This window comes from Mizuhopecten yessoensis, unplaced genomic scaffold (genome assembly GCF_002113885.1).
Source record: "Mizuhopecten yessoensis strain PY_sf001 unplaced genomic scaffold, ASM211388v2 scaffold6045, whole genome shotgun sequence".
Taxonomy (NCBI): domain Eukaryota; kingdom Metazoa; phylum Mollusca; class Bivalvia; order Pectinida; family Pectinidae; genus Mizuhopecten; species Mizuhopecten yessoensis.
In genome coordinates this window covers 23,722-49,412 of record NW_018406352.1, presented here as the reverse complement: position 1 = coordinate 49,412, position 25,691 = coordinate 23,722, and the positions used below count along the sequence as shown (strand labels likewise).

Here is a 25,691-nt window from a genome sequence, read left to right as displayed (position 1 = left end):
AAAAGATGCTTTATTTTCCCAAAACGAAAAAAAAATCAGGAATATCTTCCCAATTTCAGTAAAAATAATGCTATGTTTTCCCAGTTTATGTAGGAACAGGCTGTTACTGCTAGTATGTTGAATCATAGATAATGTGTTAGCCCCTATTTAAAAATAAATATGTTTTTTTTTTTGTATTATTGGGCCCATGTTACTGGGCTATACAATATACTTGTATCAACCTATCAAGCAAAGTGTATAAAACATTTATGGAAATTATATATAGATTGAATTGTTTTGTAATGAATATAATTGTAATTTGGTTAATTTTAAAATCCTTGTATTATTTAGTTATCATTATTCCAGGAGATGACAGAGGTGCAATATTTCTGAAAAAGAAATGAAGTTTAAAGTGTAAAATGTGCGATATCTAAATTGATTAGTGTTTGGACATGCAATTATCTAAATGCATTATATTGCTCTGTATCACAGGATTCCCGGTAAAATCTCTGTCATTAATTTTGATTCCAGATCACTGTTTTTCTACTTTGAGAGTTCCTCTGCCTCTATCACTCCAATAGAACTTCCTCCTAAAATCAAAATTAGACATGTAAGTATGAACCTTGACCTTTGACATTGATAGGGGTAAGTATTGTTATAATGAACTTTGAACTTTGACATTGATATGTAAATATTATGATGACAAGGCTTTACCTATGTCATTGACAGGTATTGTAATAATGAACCTTTGACCTTTGACATCGACACATTAGTCTTGAATTTGTGTAATAATGAACTTTGACCATTGACATTTTATCATTGTAACTCTATCTTAATAACGACCTTTGACATTGACACGTGCATATAAAGACTGTAAAAATGAACTTTCACCTTTGACATTGATATATACATAAATGTATATTACATTGTAAGTATGAACCTTGACCTTTGACTTTAAAATTTGACCTTAAAGTCAACCATTAAAAATGATACAATGACCTATAACAAATTTGATTTCTAAAATTTTGAAACCTGAGTCGATATTTCTAATTGGTATTTAAGTTGGTAGAGCATTCCGTAAGTGTTCTCAGAAAGGTGTGTAACTTTGCAGGTTAAAATATTGATCTATCTGGACAAATAAAACTCTGAATTTACTGTTGTATAGTTGAAGAAAATTATGATGAGGTAGGCTTTTATCTAACAGTACAGTGTATAAAAACTCTCATAATAAGACATCTTTATATAAGCAGAGAGGAAGAGAAATTTGTCAAAATATGACATTAATTCATTGAAATGAAAGTGAAGAATTATCCTGAAACTGTGAAAATACTTCTGAACTTTCATTCTAGGCAGCAGCTGGTGAAGACCATGTGATAGTTGTCACCACGGAGAGACAGGTGTTTACGTGGGGCGAAGGGGGCAAAGGTCAACTGGGTCATGGCAATACTGAGTCACTAACAAAACCTACATTGGTGGAGGCCCTTACGGGGAAATCAATAACAAGGTAAAGGGGTACATTGGGGGATTTTATTTTTTTATGAATTTTATAAATTATTTGGACACAATTTTGGAAACTTATGTCAAAGTTAAAAGACAGTAACAAGAAGTTTGATTTAATTAGGCAGTTATCAATCTCAAACCTTGATAATTTTCTCGGAAATCAGTGTGTTAGGTAATGAGGGACAAACGGGGACTTTGTCAGAAAAATGCATGGGGTCCAATTATAGGGAAATTGCTTTTAAAGTAAGAAAGTCCAAGTATTTCATTGATATTTATAAAAATTGTATTGGGCCAAGGTGGGGAAATCAATGTCAATGATAATGGAACCAAGTCAGGCATATCAATCCCAGTCATAGGTCGGGGGGCGCAAACAGGCGTTATTTTGACATGCAAAGAGTGTCTATTGTGTTATTATATTTTCCGAAGAATGCAATTTTGATTTGATAGCAGTTACATTTTTAATAAATGTGTTTCTGTGACTACAGAGGTTCCTGTGGAGCTGGATTCAGCATATTTGCCAGTGACAATGGGATCATTCTGACCTGTGGGGACGGGACAAAGGGGTGTCTCGGACACGGGGACTGGACGTCTACATACAGACCACGCCTCATCGAGTCCCTACTCAGGTTTGTCCGTGCCAAACTACCATGCTATTCGTGGAGATATCTTCCCCATCACTATCTTTTATTGATTGTAATTATAACGCTGAAGAGACGTAAAAGTTTTATGTAGGCCTTCTGTACTACATCAGTTTATTCATCTGATTTTATCGTGTAATATGACTTTAAATTTCAACTTTTTGTACTTCTAAAATAGCTAAATAAAAACAATCAGGAATTATTATACCAAATTTTATAAGTTTTTGGGTTGAGATGTACTACCTTAGATGCATCTATGGTCCAAGTTTGGTTGGTGTAGCACTTATACTTTCAGAGAAACTAACTTAAACACAAAAACTTAATGTTGATGGAGATGCTGACAAAGCTAATGGACCATGAAAGTAGGCCACATAAGTATTTTTCTAAATATTTCTGAAAATCCATGAAGAATTTACGATAAATGGTTGTGACCCAGGACTGGATTTGGATTTTTTCCATGTAAAATGTGCACCCCTTTCTTGGTTTAATAAGTTTTCCCTAAAAAAGTGTGCACTTTACGAGAATATTTACGGTAATTGGAATTATTGAAATGTTTTACTTTACAGAGACAATTTCGCACTACAATATATGACTATTCCGTCTTTGCGTATTGCAGAGTTATCTTCTCTTGTGAGCAGGGATTGATTGTTACGTCATTGGTTTGTGTGGGGAAATTACGTCGTTTTCTCAAAAATTGATGACGTTACTCTCACAAACAAATGACGTAACAATCAATACCTGCTCATAAGAGAAGATAACTCTGCAATACGCAAAGACGGAATAGTCCTGTTCAATGTTTTCTTTTCACACCCCTATATATGACCCTGTATGACCTTGAATGATGGGCATTTAATTAAATCCCATCAAACGCTTCTCATTGATAGTGGGGATTTTTGTAAAATTATGGAATTGGGACATGTTTTGGTAAATTTCCAAAGTTGGGAAATCTTATGACCAAGGGCTTTTGTAAATAATAAAAAAAGAAAAAACAATCAAACTGAACTAATGAAATATTGTTTTTATCACAGAATAATCTTAATTTGTCAAAAGCATATATAAAAAAAGAGAAAAATATCTTTGCCTTCGTCGCAAATGCATGATTTTTCGGCATTATTTCACTGTTGGTGATACTTATGTGTGTTTTATTTACAGTGTTGATGTGATATCAGTGGCCTGTGGACCCAAACATGTCGTAGTTGTTGGGAGTGATGGTGAAATATTTTCCTGGGGTTGTGGTGGTGATGGACGATTGGGGCTGGGGAATGAGGACAATCAGTAAGTACAAGTTTATAGATAAACTGTATATATATCTCATTTCCTTGTGTGTAAGATAGTGCTGTCAAGGGTAAGAAAGGGGTGTAAGACATTTCTATCTTCCACCCCATTTCACAGCAATGTGACGTCACATATTTGGAAAGACTCTGATGCCGTAATGCGGAAAAGGTGATGAAATTAAAACCTTTTACGATATATTTACTGTACACGTTAGAAAGATGAGATAGTTTGCAAATATGGAATATGCTTAATTAATCTGATACGTTTTCATCCAAAAAACTCAAGGGAAAATTGATATTTTCAAAATGGTAGCCTGGTGAATCCAAATGTATTTTCATGATTACTGAGCTTATTCTGGTATTTGGAATGAGAGAAAAGAACTCTTTCATTCCCAAGGGTGTAGGATAGGGAAATTCCACCCTCAGGATTTTCAAATTTGGTAAAACCCTCAGCAGATCCTCAGTTACCAAATTTGAAAACCCCTCTGTTGGAATTTCCTTATCCTGCACCCTTGGTCATGAAAGAGTCTAATAATAATATTGATGTATCTTCTATAATTTTTTATAGTGAGATTTCAGGAATAATCAATTTAATAAATACTGATATCTTCACTGTAGTGAAATTATACAAAATGTTATAGCTTGACATGTAATACATAAGGTCCTGTATTGATTCTTTTTTGACCAATCAGAACAGTGTTTTCTATTGTATTGATTCTTTTTTGACCAATCAGAACAGTGTTTTCTATTGACTGTATTCTTTTTTGACCAATCAGAACAGTGTTTTCTATTGACTGTATTCTAAACCAAATATATTCTGTTCAACTTTATATGATGTGACAGTAAAATGAGTGGTTATTTTTATAGATATTTGATACATTCACTTCATAGTTATCAACATAAGTACACAACTAATATATTTTTTTAAGCAAATGGTACCATATTTTAGCAGAAAATGTTAGAATTGTGATGATCAGTAGCCCATTAACTCATTCACCCATGAAGACACATTTGAACTCTTCCAATTCAAAGGTTGGAATAGTTCATTATGAACTTTCAGGGGTGAATGAGTTAAAATGGTGCACAGACTTGTTGTCAAACCTGACGTCATTAGAATACAGCCCCAGAGATTACGCTATTGAGTCCCCAACTTATTTGAATCAATAACATTTTCAGCACTGTAGGTTAGTTTTAAAATATAATAAATAGGTGATCTGAAGGGTCCAAATTGAATACTTTATAATAGTAATATATTTCATTTGTACGGCAAAATATGCCGATACTTGAACCCTTGCTTCACACTCCTGAAAAATATCAGTATTCTGCCATGCTTGTGAAATATATAATGTACTGGGAAAGTGGAAACATGTTTGCATTTTGACTCTTTAACTGTTTGTGATGTGGAAATTTATACATTCTATATACTTATAATCTATATATTTTAATAGGTTTAATTCAAAAAATATTAGCATGTGGAAAATTCCATGGTCATTAATAAAACTGGGAAAAGCATACTTTTCTACACCACGAAAAAGTCCACTTTTACAGTATGTGGTATTAAACGGGAAACCTTTCTATATATAACTGTATTACATGTTTTTGTCACCAGGTGCCAGCCTACCGAGGTAAACATCGTGGAGCCGGTTGTGGTGCGTGAGGTTCGGTGTGGTGTCGATGGCACAATGTTCCGTACAGACGTTGGTGGCGTGTTCGCCTGTGGCAGTAACCTTGACAACAAGCTTGGTCTCAACCATAGACAGGGATTCATCATGGCCATGAAAAATCTATTTATCAAGGTATGTCTGTGACTTGGGTCCATATTCATGAAACCCTTCTATTACTTAAGCATGAACTTTGTGCTCAAGCCAACTGAATTGTGACTCTTCTAAATCATGTGACGCAATAAAAAGTCAAATGGAAATATTAAAAGCTGTAGAGTAAAAATATTAACTGTATTGAACAGTCTGTATGACTTTTAGAGTAAAAATATTAACTGTATTGAAAAGTCTGTATGACTTTCAGAGTAAAAATATTAACTGTATTGAAAAGTCTGTATGACTTTTAGAGTAAAAATATTAACTGTATTGAAAAGTCTGTATGACTTTAAGACTCTCCACACGTCTTCCAAATTGTTGAAATTATTTACTGCAAGTATTTCGGAGATTTAAAACAATTGATCCTGTACTAAATCCTTTTAATGAAAGCCGAAAATGTCAGAAAAAAAGACAAAAAAAAAACAAAAAACATAGATCATTTTACCAAACTATCATTAATTTTGCCAGACGGAGGTAGAGGGACTGAAGGAACCAACGCCGGTCAGAGCTTTGGCCCGCCACAAAGTGCTGGACATCACCATGGGCTTGCACCACACAGCGGTCATTGTAGAACCCGGACATGTGTTCACATTTGGACGCAATACTGAGGGTCAACTAGGGATCAGTAACACTAAAGATGCAAGTGCTCCTGTACAGGTCAAATCAATGGCGGACAGTGTTATCAATGTGAGTCAAGGTCAAATCAATGGCAGACAGTGTTATTAATGTGAGTCAAGGTCAAATCAATGGCTGACAGTGTTATTAATGTGAGTCAAGGTCAAATAAATGGCTGTGAGTGTTATAGGTTTGAGTGAAGGGCAAATCTATGGCTGATAGTGTGACAAATGTGGGTCAAGGTCAAATATATGTCTGTCAGTGTTATAAATATGAGTCAAAGTCAAATATATGTCTGTCATTGCTATAAATATGAGTCAAGGTCAGATATATTGCTGACAGTGTTATAAATGTAGGTCAAGGTCAAATCTATGGCTGACATTGTTATAAATGTTAGTCAAGGTCAAATCAATGGTTGACAATGTTATAAATGTTAGTCAAGGTCAAATATATGACGGACAGTGTTATAAATGTGAGTTAAGGTCAAATCTATGTCTGACATTGTTGTAAATGTGAGTAAAGGTCAGTTATGTGGCTGACAGTGTTATAAAATGTGAGTCAAGGTCAAATATATGGCTGACAGCATTATAAATGTGAGTCAAGGTCAAATATATGGCTGACAGCGTTATAAATGTGAGTCAAGGTCAAATCAATAGCTGACAGTGTTACAAATGTGAGTCAAGATCAAATCTATGGCAGACAATGTTAAAAATATGGGTAAAGGTCAAGTCTATGTCTGATAGTGTTATAAATGTGAGTCAAGGTCAACTATGACTGCAAGTGTTATAAATGTGAATCAAGGTCAAATATATGGCAGACAATGTTAAAAATATGGGTAAAGGTCAAGTCTATGTCTGATAGTGTTATAAATGTGAGTCAAGGTCAACTATGACTGCAAGTGTTATAAATGTGAATCAAGGTCAATTATACGGCTGACAGTGTTATACATGTGACTTAAGGTAAAATTGTTATAAATTTGAGTAAAGGTCAGATCATTATAAATTTGAGTAAAGGTTAATATAAGTGAGTCAAGGTTAAATGCATCAAATTAGCTCTTATCTTTAGTGTTTACCATTGCCAGGTAAGAGTGCTTACCAACAACATATTTCAAGGTACCCTTTCTCTATTTTCCTCAATAATTAACGCCCTGCATTTAGAGGAAAGGGGTGCTGTCTTGATTTATTTCCAAACCATTTTATATTAAACTAAATAACCGGACCTATGGTAGTAACATAACTAGATCAATTGTAATGCTTTAATTAAGGGAATAATTTTGGAATTTTGCTGGTAAAAAAAATGTAATTTGAAGCGGGAATACAAAACAATAAATATCAACCATCTACTAATCAAAGTTCATTTTCCATTATTTTTACAGAGAGTTCAGTGTGGAGACCATTATACAGCAGCTAGTACAATCAACAATGAGTTGTATTACTGGGGACTTCGCTTCAAGGTAAGTGTAGTGGCTAATACAGACAGCTGGGGACTTTGTTTCAAGGTAAGTGTAGAGGCTGGTCAGTCAGCTGGGGACTTCGCTTAAAGTTAAGTGTAGAGGCTGTCAGACAGCTGGGGATTTTGTTTCATCGTAAATGTAGAGGCTGGTCAGACAGCTGGGGACTTCACTTAAAGTTAAGTGTAGTGGCTGGTCAGACAGCTAAGCTTCGCTTCAAGGTATATGTAGTGGCTGGTCGGACAGCTGGGGACTTCACTTAAAGTTAAGTGTAGTGGCTGGTCAGACAGCTGGGGACTTTGTTTCAAGGTAAGTGTAGAGGCAAGTACAGACAACTGGGGACTTCGCTTCAAGGTAAGTGTAATGGCTAGTACAGACAGCTAGGGACTAAGCTTCAAGGTAAATGTAGTGGCTGGTCAGACAGCTGGGGACTTTGTTTTAAGGTAAGTGTAATGGCTAGTAGGGACAGCTAGGGACTTTGCTTCAAGGTTAATGTAGTGGCTAGTAGAGACAGCTAGGGACTTTACTTCAAGGTAAATGTAGTGCCTAGTACAGACAGCTGGGGACTTCGCTTCAAGGTAAGTGTTATGGCTAGTACAGACAGCTAGGGACTTCGCTTCAAGGTAAATGTAGCGGCTAGTACAGACAGCTAGGGAATTCGCTTCAAGGTAAGTGTAATGGCTAGTACAGACAACTGGGGACTTTGTTTCAAGGTAAGTGTAGAAGCTGGTCAGTCAGCTGGGGACTTCGCTTAAAGTTAAGTGTAGAGGCTGGTCAGACAGCTAAGCTTTTCTTCAAGGTATATGTAGTGGCTGGTCGGACAGCTGGGGACTTTGTTTCAAGGTTAGTGTAGAGGCAAGTACAGACAACTGGGGACTTCGCTTCAAGGTAAGTGTAATGGCTAGTACAGACAGCTAGGGACTTAGCTTCAAGGTAAATGTAGTGGCTGGTCAGACAGCTGGGGACTTTGTTTCAAGGTAAGTGTAATGGCTAGTAGAGACAGCTAGGGACTTTGTTTCAAGGTTAATGTAGTGGCTAGTACAGACAGCTAGGGACTTTACTTCAAGGTAAATGTAGTGGCTAGTACAGACAGCTGGGGACTTCACTTCAAGGTAAATGTAGTGGCTGGTCAGACAGCTGGGGGCTTCGCTTCAAGGTAAGTGTAATGGCTAGTACAGACAACTTGGGACTTCGCTTCAAGGCAAGTGTAATAGCTAGTACAGACTGTTGGGGACTTCGCTTCAAGGTAAGTCAATGGCTAGTTCAGTCAGCCATTCACCTCATAAATGATCTTTACTACATGTACTGGGAACTATACTGATAAACGGAAAATGTAGTGGTTAACCTGGTCAACAATAAACTGTTTCACTCTAGCAATGCTTTTGTTTAAAATAGACTGAGGTTAGTGTTGTAGTCGTTTCAGTCAACAGGGATTTTAACCTCTGGTTAAGATATAAGTTTTAATGTCGTGTTAGCATGGTCAGTAATGAGCTTTAGGATCCTCAAGCTATCCGCTCTCCCTGTGGGAGGGGGTAAAATTTACTATAGTTTATATAGGGAAATAACACTTTTGGGTATAATTTGACAATTTTCTGCAGGAAATTAATCTTGCTTGGTGAGAATCATCCTTGAGAAAGATGGTTTTCAAATTGTAAAATTGGGATTCCTACCCCAACCCTAGGGGCCACTGGGCTACAGGGCCCCACAGGGAACATTTACCAATATGTTAAAGTTCTTATCCTTTGATATATGGCATGACAAGTATTGTATTTCACTTAGTTTACATGCTGATTTCCACATCACATTTAAACAATAAAATAAAGCTACCAGTATCTATGATATAACTCAGGTGACCGCTAAGGCCCTTGGGCCTCTTGTTAGTGTAGTGGTCGTTTCAGTCAACAGGGATTTTAACCTCTACCTCTGGTTAAGATATACGTTTTAATGTAGTGTCTAGCACTAGCATGGTCAATAATTATGTAATGGGCTGTACTTCTGGGGACCATAGTTGCAGAGAAAAGGTAAAAAACATATACTGTAAAACCTCCTAACGTAACCACTATGTAAAGAGACCGCCTGTGTTAACAGACCTCTTTTAGTGTTAGCCATGGTAGTGATTTAGTTGTAAAATGCTTCAGTATAAACAGACAACCTGTATTAAGAGATCACTTTTAATGTTACTTATTGTACATGTAGTGATTTCATTGTGAACTGAACCTGGAATAAAAGACCCCATTTGTAAAGAGACATCTTAGTTTCCCAATGCTGACCTCTTAATACAGGTATGACTGTACGCTGTCAGGGCTTTGCTTCCATTTATACCAAACTAGGTTACTGAAGTGACTACTAATGACGATAGTAAACTTTGCTTCAGGGAACTTCAGATAAAGGTTACTGAAGTGACTACTAATGTCAATTATAAACTTTGCTTCAGGGAACTTCAGATAAAGGTTACTGAAGCGACTACTAATGTCGATAATAAACTTTGCTTCAGGGAACTTCAGATAAAGGTTACTGAAGCGACTACTAATGTTGATAATAACTTTGCTTCAGGGAACTTCAGATAAAGGTTACTGAAGCGACTACTAATGTCGATAATAAACTTTGCTACAGGGAACTTCAGATAAAGGTTACTGAAGCGATTACTAATGTTGATTATAAACTTTGCTTCAGGGAACTTCAGATAAAGGTTACTGAAGCGACTAATAATGTCGATTATAAACTTTGCTTCAGGGAACTTCAGATAAAGGTTACTGAAGCGACTACTAATGTCGATAATAAACTTTGCTTCAGGGAACTTCAGATAAAGGTTACTGAAGCGACTACTAATGTCGATAGTAAACTTTGCTTCAGGGAACTTCAGATAAAGGTTACTGAAGCGACTACTAATGTCGATAGTAAACTTTGCTTCAGGGAACTTCAGATAAAGGTTACTGAAGCGACTACTAATGTCGATAGTAAACTTTGCTTCAGGGAACTTCAGATAAAGGTTACTGAAGCGACTACTAATGTCGATAGTAAACTTTGCTTCAGGGAACTTCAGATAAAGGTTACTGAAGCGACTACTAATGTCGATAGTAAACTTTGCTTCAGGGAACTTCAGATAAAGGTTACTGAAGCGACTACTAATGTCGATAGTAAACTTTGCTTCAGGGAACTTCAGATAAAGGTTACTGAAGCGACTACTAATGTCGATAGTAAACTTTGCTTCAGGGAACTTCAGATAAAGGTTACTGAAGCGACTACTAATGTCGATAGTAAACTTTGCTTCAGGGAACTTCAGATAAAGGTTACTGAAGCGACTACTAATGTCGATAGTAAACTTTGCTTCAGGGAACTTCAGATAAAGGTTACTGAAGCGACTACTAATGTCGATAGTAAACTTTGCTTCAGGGAACTTCAGATAAAGGTTACTGAAGCGACTACTAATGTCGATAGTAAACTTTGCTTCAGGGAACTTCAGATAAAGGTTACTGAAGCGACTACTAATGTCGATAGTAAACTTTGCTTCAGGGAACTTCAGATAAAGGTTACTGAAGCGACTACTAATGTCGATAGTAAACTTTGCTACAGGGAACTTCAGATAAAGGTTACTGAAGTGACTACTAATGTCGATAGTAAACTTTGCTTCAGGGAACTTCAGATAAAGGTTACTGAAGTGACTACTAATGTCGATAGTAAACTTTGCTTCAGGGAACTTCAGATAAAGGTTACTGAAGCGACTACTAATGTCGATAGTAAACTTTGCTTCAGGGAACTTCAGATAAAGGTTACTGAAGTGGAATTATGGTAACCGTCAACGAATATTGCAGTTTTTTTTGTTTTTTTTTAAATTTCATAAAAATTGATTTCGAAGGTCCCATCATCACAAACGAGTGTTGTAAAGGACAATGACAGCTGTTCCAGCATTAATGGTAGCATCATTAACAAGGACGACATTCGTCTAGAGAGTGTCACTCCAAGGGAGGCTACTAGGGATGATGTTGCAATGGAAAGTGTCACACCCAGGAAGGGTTCGGCGTCACACTCCCGACAAGCCAGTATAACGAGTATATCTAGTTTAGCCAGTACAAGGGAGTCCGGTCAACTCTCCAGCCATGATGGTAAGTTGTCACTATTCATAATTAAGGTAGAAAGTCCCTGCACACTGTGGTGTATCTCCAACATAAAAGAGTTCCAATTTGTTTTGCATTTTTTCTGACTTGCTGAGTAGCTTGCCCCTTTAACTAAAGCAGTAAAGACTGACATTCTTATGATTTATAGTGATTTCGTTTCCACAAAATATCCAGGCTCTGCTACGAGGTTTCAACCATTGGACCTCTTGATCATTAAGCAGGCACTTAACCTCTGTGTTACCAATCATGATATCAATGTAATGTGTATACTTTTCTGCAACATTACTGGGGATTATTTTGAAATGTTCCAATTTCCCTAAGTTGGCCCCTGCAGCATAAAATGTCTTTGTTTGAAAAAAGAGGAAATAATTTAAAATAAGCCAGAAAATAATTATCTAAGGCCAAGTGCATACAGTAGAAAAGTTGGGAGACACTCTACCTTAAGGAAGTATATGCTACCTTACATGTTATTTTTTTATTATATGTAGTTGTCTCCCTTACCAATTTCTTTTAGTAATTTTAATCAATAACATATTAAAAGAAACATACAGTATCAAAGGAATAGAAAAGTATGCTTAAAACGTGTGTAATTTACTCTTCTTATTATATTTAAGGATGTATGCTTCCATACACATTATTATTCCAGTGATATATTGTTATCTCCCCTTAATGTCATTCCAAAGTGTAGAAAAAAATCTTGATTACCAGTTGTTTATATTCCTATTGACTTTGTGACTTCTTTAACTTCTAGTCATAGTTTTGATTGTCAAAGTTTTGAAAGTATTCTGTATAAATCATTGAAGATAACTATCTTAACAAATATTTTTGATAAATTCTTGATGTCGGATATCAAAAGTATTTTCTGTAAATTGTTGATAGGCACCGTGGGATCCAGTATAACAGATGAGGGTTGCCAAGACAACCTTGACAAATTGAAGACAGATGGCAGCCTTGACAACGTTAAGATAGGCTCGACCCACAAGCGTCAGGAGAGTGTTGACAGTGCTTTTTCCCAGGGTTTGACAGACAGCGGAATTCCAAGCTCCCTGCCGAACACTCCGTCTGACACAAGCAGTCTTACTAGGCCAGGTGGATTCCGACCTCTGAGTAGGTATCCGATGGAACATTTCTGACATAATATGTGTCTATATATCGTGCGATGATATATCATGATATTTTGAATACGGTACGATACACAATATTTTTTTGGGAGGTTACAATACACCTACGATATTTTCAAGATTTGGTAATTTCTGAATTTAGTCTACTTATATCGGTTCTCACATGGCGAGTGACAGCTCTAGCTTGGCATGTACGTCGAAAGACATGAATTGTGTTAATTAAAACTAATAAATTCATGCCCATTTTGGACCAAATCTATTTCTAGTGTAATATTGCCATTTAAAATTTGCAACATATCTGTTCTCTTTGCTTCTACTCTTACTGTATGTACATCATGATACGTATCGTATTGTGACCACAGTATCGTGATATGTATCATATCATCAGGTTAATGTATTGTTGCAGCCCTACCTCACCCCAGCCCCCAATTTACTTTTTGTCAAAATACAAGCTCCTGAGAGCTTATGTTAATTGTTCACTTTATTTGACGTTAAATGAAGCTTCCTGTATCTTGTATCTTATGTGTAGGATACTGTATACCAGAGAATGTTCCCCTTGTCAAACTTTCGCCCTTCACCAGAATAACCCATATTCGCCAAGTGTTAAAAAGTATTCAAATGTAGAAAAGTGTAGATTATGGTTTGTGGAGATGCCTAAAAAGTAAACAGATTTTGATAATCAAACAACTATAAATTGACTGAAATCAATATAGAGTTATCTCCCCTGTAGGTAGCGTGCCACGGCGAACCTCAAGTGCCAGCAGTGGCCGGGAGAACAGTAAAGATAAAGACAAGGACAAGGAAAAGGACAAAGACAAGGACACGGAGGTCAACAAGGATGAATCCGAGATCATCTACCCTCCTATGCACCTGATGAAGTTAGTACAATGATGATTCCTCTTATTGTCATGATACAGTCATCAGTTGGAATTGTGATATAAAGGGAAATGTGATATAAAGGGAAATGTGATATTAAAGGCAATGTGATATTGTGGGAAAGGATATATTACATCAAATGTGATATTACAAGAAACACCATTTTTCTGTGAAAAAAACACACTTGAAAAGTTGGAGGACATTGATTGTGATACATATCTGGCCTGCAAAATATGTTAGAAAAAGTTAACAGGTATTTCATTTCTCTTGGTAGCAATTGGTGAAAAGTTTTTTGTGGTTTACTTTGTTTCTTCCGAAGAATGGGTCATAGACCAATCAAATTTGAACCATAGATACATCACCAATCTATACATCAGATACCAAATGTGGTCAACATTTTCCTGGTCCAGTGGCTGTGCATCCTTATCAGTGTGTTGATTTTGCATTTAATTTTGCTTTGTGATGTGGAAAAGTTTTATGCATTAGACCAACAGAACTTAACACCATAAACCTATCCTGGGCAGTACATAATACATCTTGTTCCAAACAGCAACAGCTGTATTGGTCCTTAATTGTACAGTGCAGCAGGTTTTACAGCTTTCTCATCATCATCATTTACCCTTTCACCCCTATGCAACTTAAGTAGACTCGCCCATACATTGATCTGGATGAGTCCATTATGGTCTACAGTGGTGAAAGACTTAAGTTTGTTTGTCTATAGTTGTGTTATTTGTGTTGTAGCTCAAAAAGGTTTTGACAGAAATTGAACTTTCACGAACACAAGAGTGCTACAAAATGGTGATGTATATCTGTGTTACAATGATTGTCTCCCCAGAATCAGCAAGTCTGGTGACGAATCTCTGACGATCAGCAGTTTCTTCTGTCATGGTGAGAACCTGTTTGTGCAGCTAGAGACGTCGGCCCCTCCTCCTCGACGAAAAAGTCGCAAGAAACGGGGAATCAGGTACGAGATTTTTGTGCAGTTTTTATCAAAACCATCAAACATTCAGTTCCAGTTACAGTGTTTGTTGTTTCACGTTGAGAGACCAGAGAACGGGAACGAGGCTCCCCGGGGCGTGTATAAACTCCAGAGCCGGCAGACATAATTTCCGGAACTGGCTCACACAACACTATGCTTGTTTCTACATGAATAAATGCCACAAATCTTGATTATGTGATAAAAAGGATCTTACACTCGTTTCATTTCATATTTCTTTTCATTTTATGAAACTCGTCACGAATGTTTCATTTAAGTGTACGTGTCTTAATGATTAAAACATGATTAAAGACGAAACATTAATTGTGAGTGTTATATAAGATTTCATAATTTTGTTGTTGGCAGAAAACGATTTAGTGGTAATACTCTAAATGTACCTAAAGATACAGCCCTTCTCTACTCTGCGTCTAGTCGCGAGGGAGGAGACGAATACTCATCTGAGGCGTCCGAAATGGACACACAGGGAACGGTAGGAAAAAGATTTTCTCTCCCTACTTTTAGCAGTATCTCTCAAACAGTTCTTGACCATGTAATTCTGAATACCTTGGATTGTGTGTGACAGAAGATATCTGCAAAGCAGAATGAAGTGTACTGGACTTTTGTCTAAATCTTATGTTTCACTTTATAACATCACTGCTTTATACCAGGAAACTTTCGCCCAGTCAAATAATCACCTTTCAGTGGTAAAATCTATTTTCGGCCAGTATAAATCTCACCCTTCACGTGTATAATTACTGTATAGGGTAAACTGTGTACCAATATTGCTGTCATAAAAAAATCCCATATTGTGGGTGGCAGAAAAGGTGAAAATTAAACAGCAGCCTAAATTTCAAGGTATACAGTATTCATTTCATTTTTTTTTTTGACTCTAAGTAAAATTTTCCTGAAAAAAATTACATAGTGAGGGTAAATTCAAGAGTTCTTGGAGTTTGGTGTAAATATATGTCTTGAAATCCTTGTTTAATAAAAGCAATTTAACAATACATACCAGCTGTGAATATATAATAACCATTTTCTTACTCTTTGAAGTTTTCTCCACATTATTGCAACACAATGGACAGATAACTCTTTTTATCACAGGTACCTCGCTGGCTGAAGGAGGAGCTAGCCAACAGCGAGCGGGAAATAAATGACGGGAATGAGGCTGATGACACAAGTGACCAATCAGATGACGAATTATCGCGGAAAATGATTGACAGCTCGATGTCTAGTATACAAATCAACAAGGATCTTAACCCTGGTATGGTACAGCAGATACTTCTAAATGACATGTGTTACATGTCTAAGGTATTCCTCTTAATGGCATGTGTCACATGTCTAAGGTATTCCTCTTAATGACACGTGTCACATGTCTGAGGTATTCCTCTTAATGACATGTGTCACATGTCTGAGGTATTCCTCTTAATGACATGTGTCACATGTCTGAGGTATTCCTCTTAATGACATGTGTCACATGTCTGAGGTATTCCTCTTAATGACATGTGTCACATGTCTGAGGTATTCCTCTTAATGACATGTGTCACATGTCTGAGGTATTCCTCTTAATGACATGTGTCACATGTCTGAGGTATTCCTCTTAATGACATGTGTCACATGTCTGAGGTATTCCTCTTAATGACATGTGTCACATGTCTGAGGTATTCCTCTTAATGACATGTGTCACATGTCTGAGGTATTCCTCTTAATGACATGTGTCACATGTCTGAGGTATTCCTCTTAATGACATGTGTCACATGTCTGAGGTATTCCTCTTAATGACATGTGTCACATGTCTGAGGTATTCCTCTTAATGACATGTGTCACATGTCTGAGGTATTCCTCTTAATGGCATGTGTCACATGTCTGAGGTTTTCCTCTTAATGACATGTGTCACATGTCTAAGGTATTCATCTTAATGACATGTGTCACATGTCTGAGGTATTCCTCTTAATGGCATGTGTCATGGTATTCCTCCGCAGAATTTTTTGATTTGTTTACGTTGTCACATAATGAGGATTTTGATGACCATTGAGCCTAGAGGTCATTTGGAAGATACAGTGTTTAATTGACTTTTTGGGAAATGAGAAATATATTTAAGGTCGGACAGTTGTGGGATCGTAAAACGTTACAGGATGTGTGGTTTGTGCACGGTGTGTGCATGCACTGCGAATGATGAAAAATTGGACGATCATTGTTTGTGCACATTTGTGCGCACGATGAATGCTGTGCGACAACAATCGTGCTTGGCGTAAAATGAAGAATGGCTTAACAATATACGGTTTCCGAGTTTAAACATATAAACTTGATTTTTAAGTATGTTTCTATATTCCACGGTTTGTGAACAATGTATGCACCATGTGCGCACGCTAGTTTTGGTGCGTTGTGCGGTCACACAACTGTAGTATACAGATGGTAAACAGTATTTTCAGTGTTTGTCATTTGAACCATTTTCACACTGCTTGCGATCAAATCTCAAGTCCACCTGCGATGACCTCTCAATTTTATCCATGTGCTGGCAATGATAAAATCGTTTTCACAACAAACCCCGAAAACACAGTATAATAATTTAAAGATACCGGTATGACATTATATGAATTAAATTGTTTTCAGCCAAAAATCTAGAAACGGTGAGCCCTCGAGTCAAACAGAAAAAGCCTATCACAGAGGACCTTGAGAAAACAATGGTAAGTTAAAACTAAATTGTCAAAACAGTTTATTGTTAATAACAAAAGTAGGTTCTGGTAATTTCTCCATATTTACATGATGGTATTTAAGATGTGCGATACTTTTTGTTTCTCAGATTTTTTCAGTTTTTCTGTAAATGGGTTCTCCTTTAACTTTTTATACTTCCCATAGTTATTTCCTTTTTAAATTAGTTTTATTTTTTATTTTAGAGTGTTATATTGATGGTAGTAAATGTTTCTATGCTTTCGTTACTTTGTTTCTATGGCTGTAGGATTGTATAAACAAAGAGCCACCAGATAGGGATTGAAACAAACTTTATTAGTATCTTTAACATGGACACACATCTTTTAAAATCCACATTGAATGTTAAATACATAATTGATTGGTATGACCACTTATTTAACTCAAAGTTTCCCCTACTTTTTGTGATATGGAAATGTCTGTACCATTAGTCCTGACGATATTCTGAGAACAGCCTAAATGTTATTTATAAGGGCCCTGTATCGGAGATACGGGTGCCCTATAGTAATCACTCTGTCTGTCTGTCTGTCTGTCTGTCCGTCCACAAATTTTGTTCCTGGCTGATAACTTTGATATTTATTGACCGATGTACATGAAACTTGGTCAAGATGTTCAGTTCACAAAAATACACATTGAAGTTAAAAGTCAAGGTCAACGGTCAAGGTCATTAGGTTCAAATGTCAAGGTCAAGTTTTGCATCTTTTCACTGATGAACATTTTGTTATGATATGATGATGCAAAGATGATCAGAATTAAACAAGGAGTCAACCTGACCAAATGTCAAGGTCATTGGGTCAAAGTTCAAGGTTAAATTTTGTATCTTTTCACTGGTGAACATTTTGCTATGACACTTTGAAGCAATGATGCTCAGAATTAAACAAGGAGTCAACTGACCAAAGGTCAAAGTCATTGGGTCGGGGCCAAGGTCAAATTTTGTAGTCTTTCACTAATGAGCATTTCAAGACATGAAGCAAAGTTGTTCGGAATTAAACAAAGAGACACACTGAGGTTAAAAGTTGAGGTCAAAGGGTAAGGTCATTAGATTCAAAGGTCAAGGTTCAATTTTGTATCTTTTCACTGGTGAACATTTTGTTATGACATGATGAAGCAAAGTTGATCAGAAATAAACAAAGTGTAAACCTGACCAAATGTCAAGGTCATTGGGTCAAAGGTCAAGGTTACATTTTGTATCTTTTCACTGGTGAACATTTTGGTATGACACTTTGAAGCAATGTTGCTCAGAGTTAAATAAGGAGTCAATTGACCAAAGGTCAAGGTCACTGTGTCAAAGGTCACGGTCAATTTTGTATCTTTTCCCTGATGAACATTTTGTTATGACTTTATGAAGCAAAGTTGGTCCGAATTTAACAAAGAGTCAACTGACTTAAGGTCAAGGTCACTCGGTAAAAGGTCAAGGTCAAATTTAGTATTTTTTTGCTGGTGAATATTTCATTATGACACTTTGAAGCATTCTTGATAATTATGGGGGATATATTGCCACAAGACGGGGCCCTTACTGACCTGTCAGTGTTCTAGTTTATGATGTGTCATATAATCTAATGTGGGATGAAAAGCATAAAAACAACACTGATCCATCAGTGTTCATAGCCCTATGAAAACGTGCTGATTTAGACAGATTGGAGACCAATATGATGTGCCCGATATGAAAACACTTTTCCATACGATAAATTTGTCAAAGATGATTGAATATCTGCACGAAATTGGTTTATAAATACCATGAAATTGGTGAAATTTAGAAAATTCTCTATATAATAATATCTGACCATTTTTACTTTGTACAATTTTTAGTCCTTTCCAATTCAGTTTCTTTTTGGTGTATTTAGTTTCGTATTTGTCCCTTATTATTGTTGTCAGGCCCGATATGATTTCTCCGTTTTTGGCCCGTTAAGCAATAAATTAACTAGCTAACTCTTGCAAATATTTGTGGCAATTCTGGCAAAATAAAATAAAGTTTATATGTGTCTCAAAATGCCAAATGATATATTTTTCATACGATTTTGCTAGCTTTTCATCTTTTAAGCTCCTGAGAAGTGTAAAGTAACATTAGGTGTATATATTCTTTTCGAATAATTTACAGCCTGAAACTCCAGAGCAGAGCAGGGACCGATCAACGTCAGCAAATAGTACGGAGAGCGAGGTAGACTTCCCTTCTGGGAGCATCCACTCTGACAGCTCAAAGGAAAATGTACCTGGCCATAGGTAACAAGGGCTTTTTGTTAATTTGTCAATAAAATTCAAAATTGATCGAGTCAAATATCTTTTCTGACTCATAACAGACCTAGACTCGAAACATTTTTTCTGGACCAAATTTAGTTTGCAGTAATTTAGCTTTCACTTGTAGCGATTCAAGTTAAAGATCTACCTGTTACCTAATAGTATAACTTCAATCTTTTCTGTTTTTTTTTTTTGAGTTTCCAGTCATTTTTTTCTGAGCAAATTATTGATGATACATTTTGAGTGGTATTTCTAAACAAGACCTGGAATCCTGGGGTTTAATAGATGTTAAATTAGAATAGATCTTTGCTTGTTATGTACGATATTGGTATTGGTTTGAAATAATTTTTTGTATGATTTTAAATAAAATCTCCATCATTTTTTTTTTCGAAACATGAAGTATTATTTCTGATGGCACAATACATTTGTATAATTCTATACTAAATTTCTTTGTAAGATTGTTTTAACCCTTTCACCCCTAGGAAACTTTAGTAGACTCTGCCAAACATTTGTCTGGGTGAGTCTACAGAGGTGAAAGGGTTAACTAACAATCATAAATAAAGTTTATAATCTTTATAACAAAACTGCATACTCTTGTTCGGAATAAGATTCTTCAGTTTATTTTGAATAATAAAAACTTTGTTAGTTTTGAACACAAACAGGAATTGAAAACTTGCATAGCGAGCTTTCGAAAAGGTCTGTTTCCTTTGCCAGGCAAAAAGAGTTGTTTTCAGTGGTTGATACATGTAGTTGAGACTCCAGTCATTTACACTCTTTGCTTGACAAAGGAATCAGACGTTTTCAAAAGCTTGCAAACTAAGTTTTCAATTCCTGTTTGTGTTCAAAACAAACTTAACCTTTATGCATATACTCTTGGTATTACTACATTCTTTCAAAATAACATAAGTTTTAATATGAAGTTCAATTTATTCATTTCACAGACGTAAGCTAAGCGACTCCAGTAACTTTATTAAGAGGAATATCCAGGTGACTAGTCGTAAGTCATCGGCCCCTATCGGGAACCGGAACCGCCTCCCTCCTGGGCCCCAGAAACCCTTGAGTCGATTGAGGGGCCAGCCCCAGAATCAGGGGTATGTTTCCCTTTTAGGAAGTACAGTGATTTCTCATGGATTTAAAAGAATGAATTCTTATTATAAACATAATATGAAAATATCACATTTTACAAACAAACAAAAAAGTAGTAGATAGTGTTTCTTTTAGAAGAGAGATATGATTGTCAGAAATGACCAAAGAATGAATATGACAGATGACCCTTACCTTTCTGGAACACCTGGTCTTATTTGCTTTGTACTTCTTAATGGTTTCTGTATTAATCTGTCCTTTGTTAGAAATTTGTCATTGGTCATTTTATCAATTTGATTTTGAGTTTTTCTTTTCTTCCACGTCGGCATTCATTTTTTTTCTTTGAAATACAGACAGGAAGCGATGTTGAAGGAACAGCTAGCAGCCCGCGGCTTTGTGTCCGATGTTACTGTAAAACGGCGTCAGGAGGCATTGCAGGTAGTCAAGCTTAGATTACCTCGTAAAACTTCAATTCGGTACAGAAATATATATATATGAAGTGCCTAATTAAGGAGACCCACACCACTGCCAAAAACTGTAGCTATGAATTGGAAATGATTTTTACCTGCTTGACCGTAACGGTCATATAATGTTTTTTTGAAGGGAAGCCCTTACATTGCAAAACTTTCATCAAAATTAAAAAATTGAGATGAAATGATAAAAAAATAACTACTAACATTGTTTCAAGAGGTAAAATAAAAGTGACATTGTTTCAAGGGGTAAAAAAAAGTAACATTGTTCCAAAGGGTTAAAAAAATAGTAACATTGTTCCAAGGGGTTAAAAAAATAATAACATTGTTCCAAGAGGAAAAAAACCCCAACAAAATTGCTCCAAAAAATATATAAAAATAAATACATGACATTGTTACAAGAGATAAAAAGTTATACAGCCAGACCGGGATTTAAAATTTGAATCTCCAGTCAGTAACTGTGGTTGCTACCAAATCAGCAGTAATTGTCAAGCCAAGTGGTGCTACAGTCTTGTCCAAAATGAAATTAAGGGGAGGTAACTGTATGTTTGAAAAAAATTAGCGGAGTTCTCTGGTGTTTGCTGACAGTGATTGGGACAGGGATACCTAAGGTTGTATGTTGCATAACTGTCACATCAACCTCCTTTCAAAAAGCATTCCACTCAAGAAACAAAAAAACACATGGTAATTGTAATTTCGACTTTTAAAGAAATAATTAACATTTTAAAATTTACACCTTTTCACAAGACAATATTCAATTAAATTGTGTATTATAGCTTAACCTTGCCGCATTTTAAAAAGGTTATTAAAACCAAATACATTCCTTTTCCAGGGCTTTCATTAGACCCTTGATATTTAATAATTTCATAAATTAAGTTTTCCGCAACTTTGAGATGTTTTGTACAAGTCCCTGTCCTTCAAAACTCATTTTTGAAGTTTTGAAGAATCAAAACTGAATCAAAACTCATTTTGGGAAATCAAAAACACAATCTCAAGGGTCTACGGAAAGTCATGCTTTCCGGTTTTCTCCAACAATTCGTAATATATCATTGAAATCTGTAAACCTTATAAATTGGTTTTGATAACAACTAATCATTTTGAACAAAACTGAACAGTTAGCTTAACTCGTTATTAACCTTTATGATTTTTTTTTTGCTAGCATGAGCTAGAGATTACTCGCGAGGAGAAACAGAGAGCCGAGGAAAAGATTCAGAAGCTGGAAATGGAACATAGGCACAAGGAGGCGTTACTGCGACAGGAGGCGGAGCTTCATGTTCTGGTAACCAATGAATTGTCCTCTTGATATTTTAAGCTTCATTAGTCAATGGTAATGATTTCAGGTGTGCTGATCTAAAAAATGTGCACAAGAAGTTAGGAATGTTAATTGCTCATTAACAGATCAGATTTCAGGACTGTCCTATCTGTCTTATAGGAAACATTCGCAAACATTGACACCACTAACATTAGCCACCCTCAAGACTCATGGGGTTACGCTCACTTTTGCTCTTTGCACCCCTGGAATACATCATAGCAAAATTGAAGGCACACAGCTTGCTATTTGGTTGGTCTCAGGTGACAAAACCTGAACAATCAATAGGCTGATACCTTACGCTCACTTTCGCTCTTTGCACCCCTGGAATATGTCATAGCAAAATTGAAGGCACACCGCTTGCTATTTGGTTGGTCTCAGGTAACAAAACCTGAACAATCAATAGGCTGATACCTTACGCTCACTTTCGCTCTTTGGACCCCTGGAATATGTCATAGCAAAATTGAAGGCACACAGCTTGCTATTTGGTTGGTCTCAGGTGACAAAACCTGAACAATTAATAGGCTGATACCTTACGTTCACTGTCGCTCTTTGCACCCCTGGAATACATCATAGCAAAATTGAAGGCACACAGCTTGCTATTTGGTTGGTCTCAGGTGACAAAACCTGAACAATTAATAGGCTGATATACCTTACGCTCACTTTCGCTCTTTGCACCCCTGGAAGACATCATAGCAAAATTGAAGGCACACAGCTTGCTATTTGATTGGTCTCAGGTGACAAAACCTGAACAATTAATAGGCTGATACCTTACGCTCACTTTCGCTCTTTGCACCCCTGGAATACATCATAGCAAAATTGAAGGCACGCAGCTTGCTATTTGATTGGTCTCAGGTGACAAAACCTGAACAATTAATAGGCTGATACCTAACGCTCACTTTCGCTCTTTGCACCCCTGGAATATGTCATAGCAAAATTGAAGGCACACAGCTTGCTATTTGGTTGGTCTCAGGTGACAAAACCTGAACAATCAATAGGCTGATACCTTACACTCACTGTCGCTCTTTGCACCCCTGGAATATGTCATAGCAAAATTGAAGGCACACAGCTTGCTATTTGGTTGGTCTCAGGTGACAAAACCTGAACAATCAATAGGCTGATACCTTACACTCACTGTCGCTCTTTGCACCCCTGGAATATGTCATAGCAAAATTGAAGGCACACAGCTTGCTATTTGGTTGGTCTCAGGTGACAAAACCTGAACAATCAATAGGCTGATACCTTACACTCACTGTCGCTCTTTGCACCCCTGGAATATGTCATAGCAAAATTGAAGGCACACAGCTTGCTATTTGGTTGGTCTCAGGTGACAAAACCTGAACAATCAATAGGCTGATACCTTACGCTCACTGTCGCTCTTTGCACCCCTGGAATATGTCATAGCAAAATTGAAGGCACGTAGCTTGCCATTTGATTGGTCTCAGGTGACAAAACCTGAACAATCAATAGGCTGATACCTATAAGATAAGATAAGATTTACAACCCATGGACAATTCAAGTCAGTTAGAGGCAAACTTAGGTCATCCTGGATAATGCAGTGGTTACGCTTACTTACTGGAATATGTCGTGTAAAAATCAAAGGCTCAGTGTCAGCCATCTTGATGATGAGACAAGAAGACTAGTTTAATCCTTTGATGTACATCAAATGAATCTCGCGGTCACGTAACGGTAAAATTGACCGGCTTTGAAGTCGGGTGTCGCTCCTCTGTAATCTTCAAAGGACAGGTATATCGGCCTAGCGATTGGTCAGTTTTTTTTTTACCTGTGACCAATCAAGTAACTAGCCGTGTTCCTTCACTTTTTCTATGACATATCTAGGGGTGCAAAGAGCGTAGGTTAGCATAGCCCCTGGATTATCGAGGATAACCGTAGGTGTTCAAGTAGGGCACTATGTCTCGCAGACAAATTTCTAGTTTGTAAAAAATGTTTGGCAACATTCTTGGTAACTTGTTAAAAGGATGACTTTGTTTCCATTTTATATAGAATTATGAAACATATTCCAGAGTTTTCGTTTTAACTTGGCAGAACGTCATTAGAAGGAAGACATACAGACTAAGTTTATAAATAACTATATATAGTTATATGTTGGTCTGTCTTCAATTTCTGTGTACAAACGGAACCGGTGAAAATCCTGCTTATCAAGAGAGCGGACCATTCTAATTGTTGATCTTTGTAAAAAGAAATATGAAAATATCTATAGATATGTAATTTGCACACCCCTAGCTATATTCAAACTTAATTTCAACACAAAAAAACTGTGCAGATTACATGAGTTTTTACAGTATAGATATTGGCTTATCATAAGTAAATGTTTAATGCTATTTCATTTTGTAGAAAAGGGAGAAAAACCTTGAAGAACAGATTGAACTGTTGAAGACAGAACTTAGAAATCAAAACTCCCAGTTGAAGGACAATCAGAGGATGGTCCTGTCATTACGGGTATGTCTCATCTTCTTTGATACATTGTATTTTATTAATGCATTGTGTAAGGACTTACTTTCTGTGTTAATTTAGATCAGGATTCTTATTGTAAATTGTGGGCATCATTATAGAAGTGACTCGTCATTTCTTTTTTGAGTGCCAAACTTATTCCAATGCTTGTGCAGTAATGCTGCAAGCTTTTAATAATTTAAAAAATTACCTGAAATTTGTTACTTTTTGGCAATGAAAACCTGGCTTTGGATGTAAATTGTCATGTGCAGTCCTTCATAAAATCTAGCGGATGATTTGAAACATAAACTATATATATATTTGATACAATTTACATGAAATTGAATTACTTCTATTGCAGAATGCAGAACTAATTATATATTTCGTCACTTATATATATTACATATTTTGTTGATAGGCGATGGCTTCAGAAGTTGCTATAACTTGTGCCAAATCCTTTGTACCTATTTGTACAATAAAATATGTTTAAAGTCAAGCTTATTTACAATTGTCAAATTACAGAGTAATGAGTACTGAGTACAGTAATTCACACTAATATACGAGAAAAGCTTAAAAACTTTGTAATGTTGTCTATTAATTTATATGAATATGCCTCTTGATTTCATATTTTTAATTTTGATAATTGCATTCTGTAAATGTACAATAACAATACTACAAGGAGTTCAGCATTTATTTGGCTGTAGTTATGCTCGAAGTCCTTGCAATGTTGACTAATAATTATACCTGAAAATATATTTTCATGCTGCTATTACTGCATATGTATATATCATTGCGGTAGAATGTGCAGAAAGGAGAGTAGTTTTTAGCCCACCATCATTTGATGGTGGGCTATTCAAATCACCCTGCGTCTGTGGTCCGTGGTCCGTGGTCTGTCCGTAAACAATTCTTGCTATCGGTATTTCTCAAGAAGTACCAGAGGGATCTTTCTTAAATTTTATATGCAAGTTCCCCTTGGTCCTTAGCTGTGCAGGGCAACTTTTGAGACTGATCGGATAAACAACATGGCCGACAGGCAGCCATCTTTGATTTTGATATTGAAAGTTTGTTATCGCTATTTC

At 36.4% G+C, this 25,691-nt stretch overlaps 1 protein-coding gene across 3 annotated transcripts in view; it reads left to right on the top strand.

Moving 5' to 3' along the window:
* LOC110451456 overlaps positions 1–25,691 on the top strand; it is a 47,299-nt gene that overhangs the window by 19,147 nt on the left and 2,461 nt on the right. For all 3 annotated transcript variants that reach the window (XM_021499486.1, XM_021499487.1, XM_021499488.1), the window contains exons 14-32: positions 511–589; positions 1,329–1,483; positions 1,965–2,105; positions 3,270–3,392; positions 5,001–5,187; positions 5,674–5,892; positions 7,196–7,273; positions 11,127–11,373; positions 12,265–12,492; positions 13,237–13,384; positions 14,218–14,346; positions 14,725–14,848; positions 15,460–15,619; positions 16,969–17,042; positions 19,163–19,284; positions 20,241–20,390; positions 20,736–20,820; positions 22,012–22,131; positions 24,517–24,621. In XM_021499486.1, the coding sequence (XP_021355161.1) occupies positions 511–589; positions 1,329–1,483; positions 1,965–2,105; positions 3,270–3,392; positions 5,001–5,187; positions 5,674–5,892; positions 7,196–7,273; positions 11,127–11,373; positions 12,265–12,492; positions 13,237–13,384; positions 14,218–14,346; positions 14,725–14,848; positions 15,460–15,619; positions 16,969–17,042; positions 19,163–19,284; positions 20,241–20,390; positions 20,736–20,820; positions 22,012–22,131; positions 24,517–24,621 (2,674 nt within the window). The remainder of the gene's footprint in view (positions 1–510; positions 590–1,328; positions 1,484–1,964; positions 2,106–3,269; positions 3,393–5,000; positions 5,188–5,673; positions 5,893–7,195; positions 7,274–11,126; positions 11,374–12,264; positions 12,493–13,236; positions 13,385–14,217; positions 14,347–14,724; positions 14,849–15,459; positions 15,620–16,968; positions 17,043–19,162; positions 19,285–20,240; positions 20,391–20,735; positions 20,821–22,011; positions 22,132–24,516; positions 24,622–25,691) is intronic.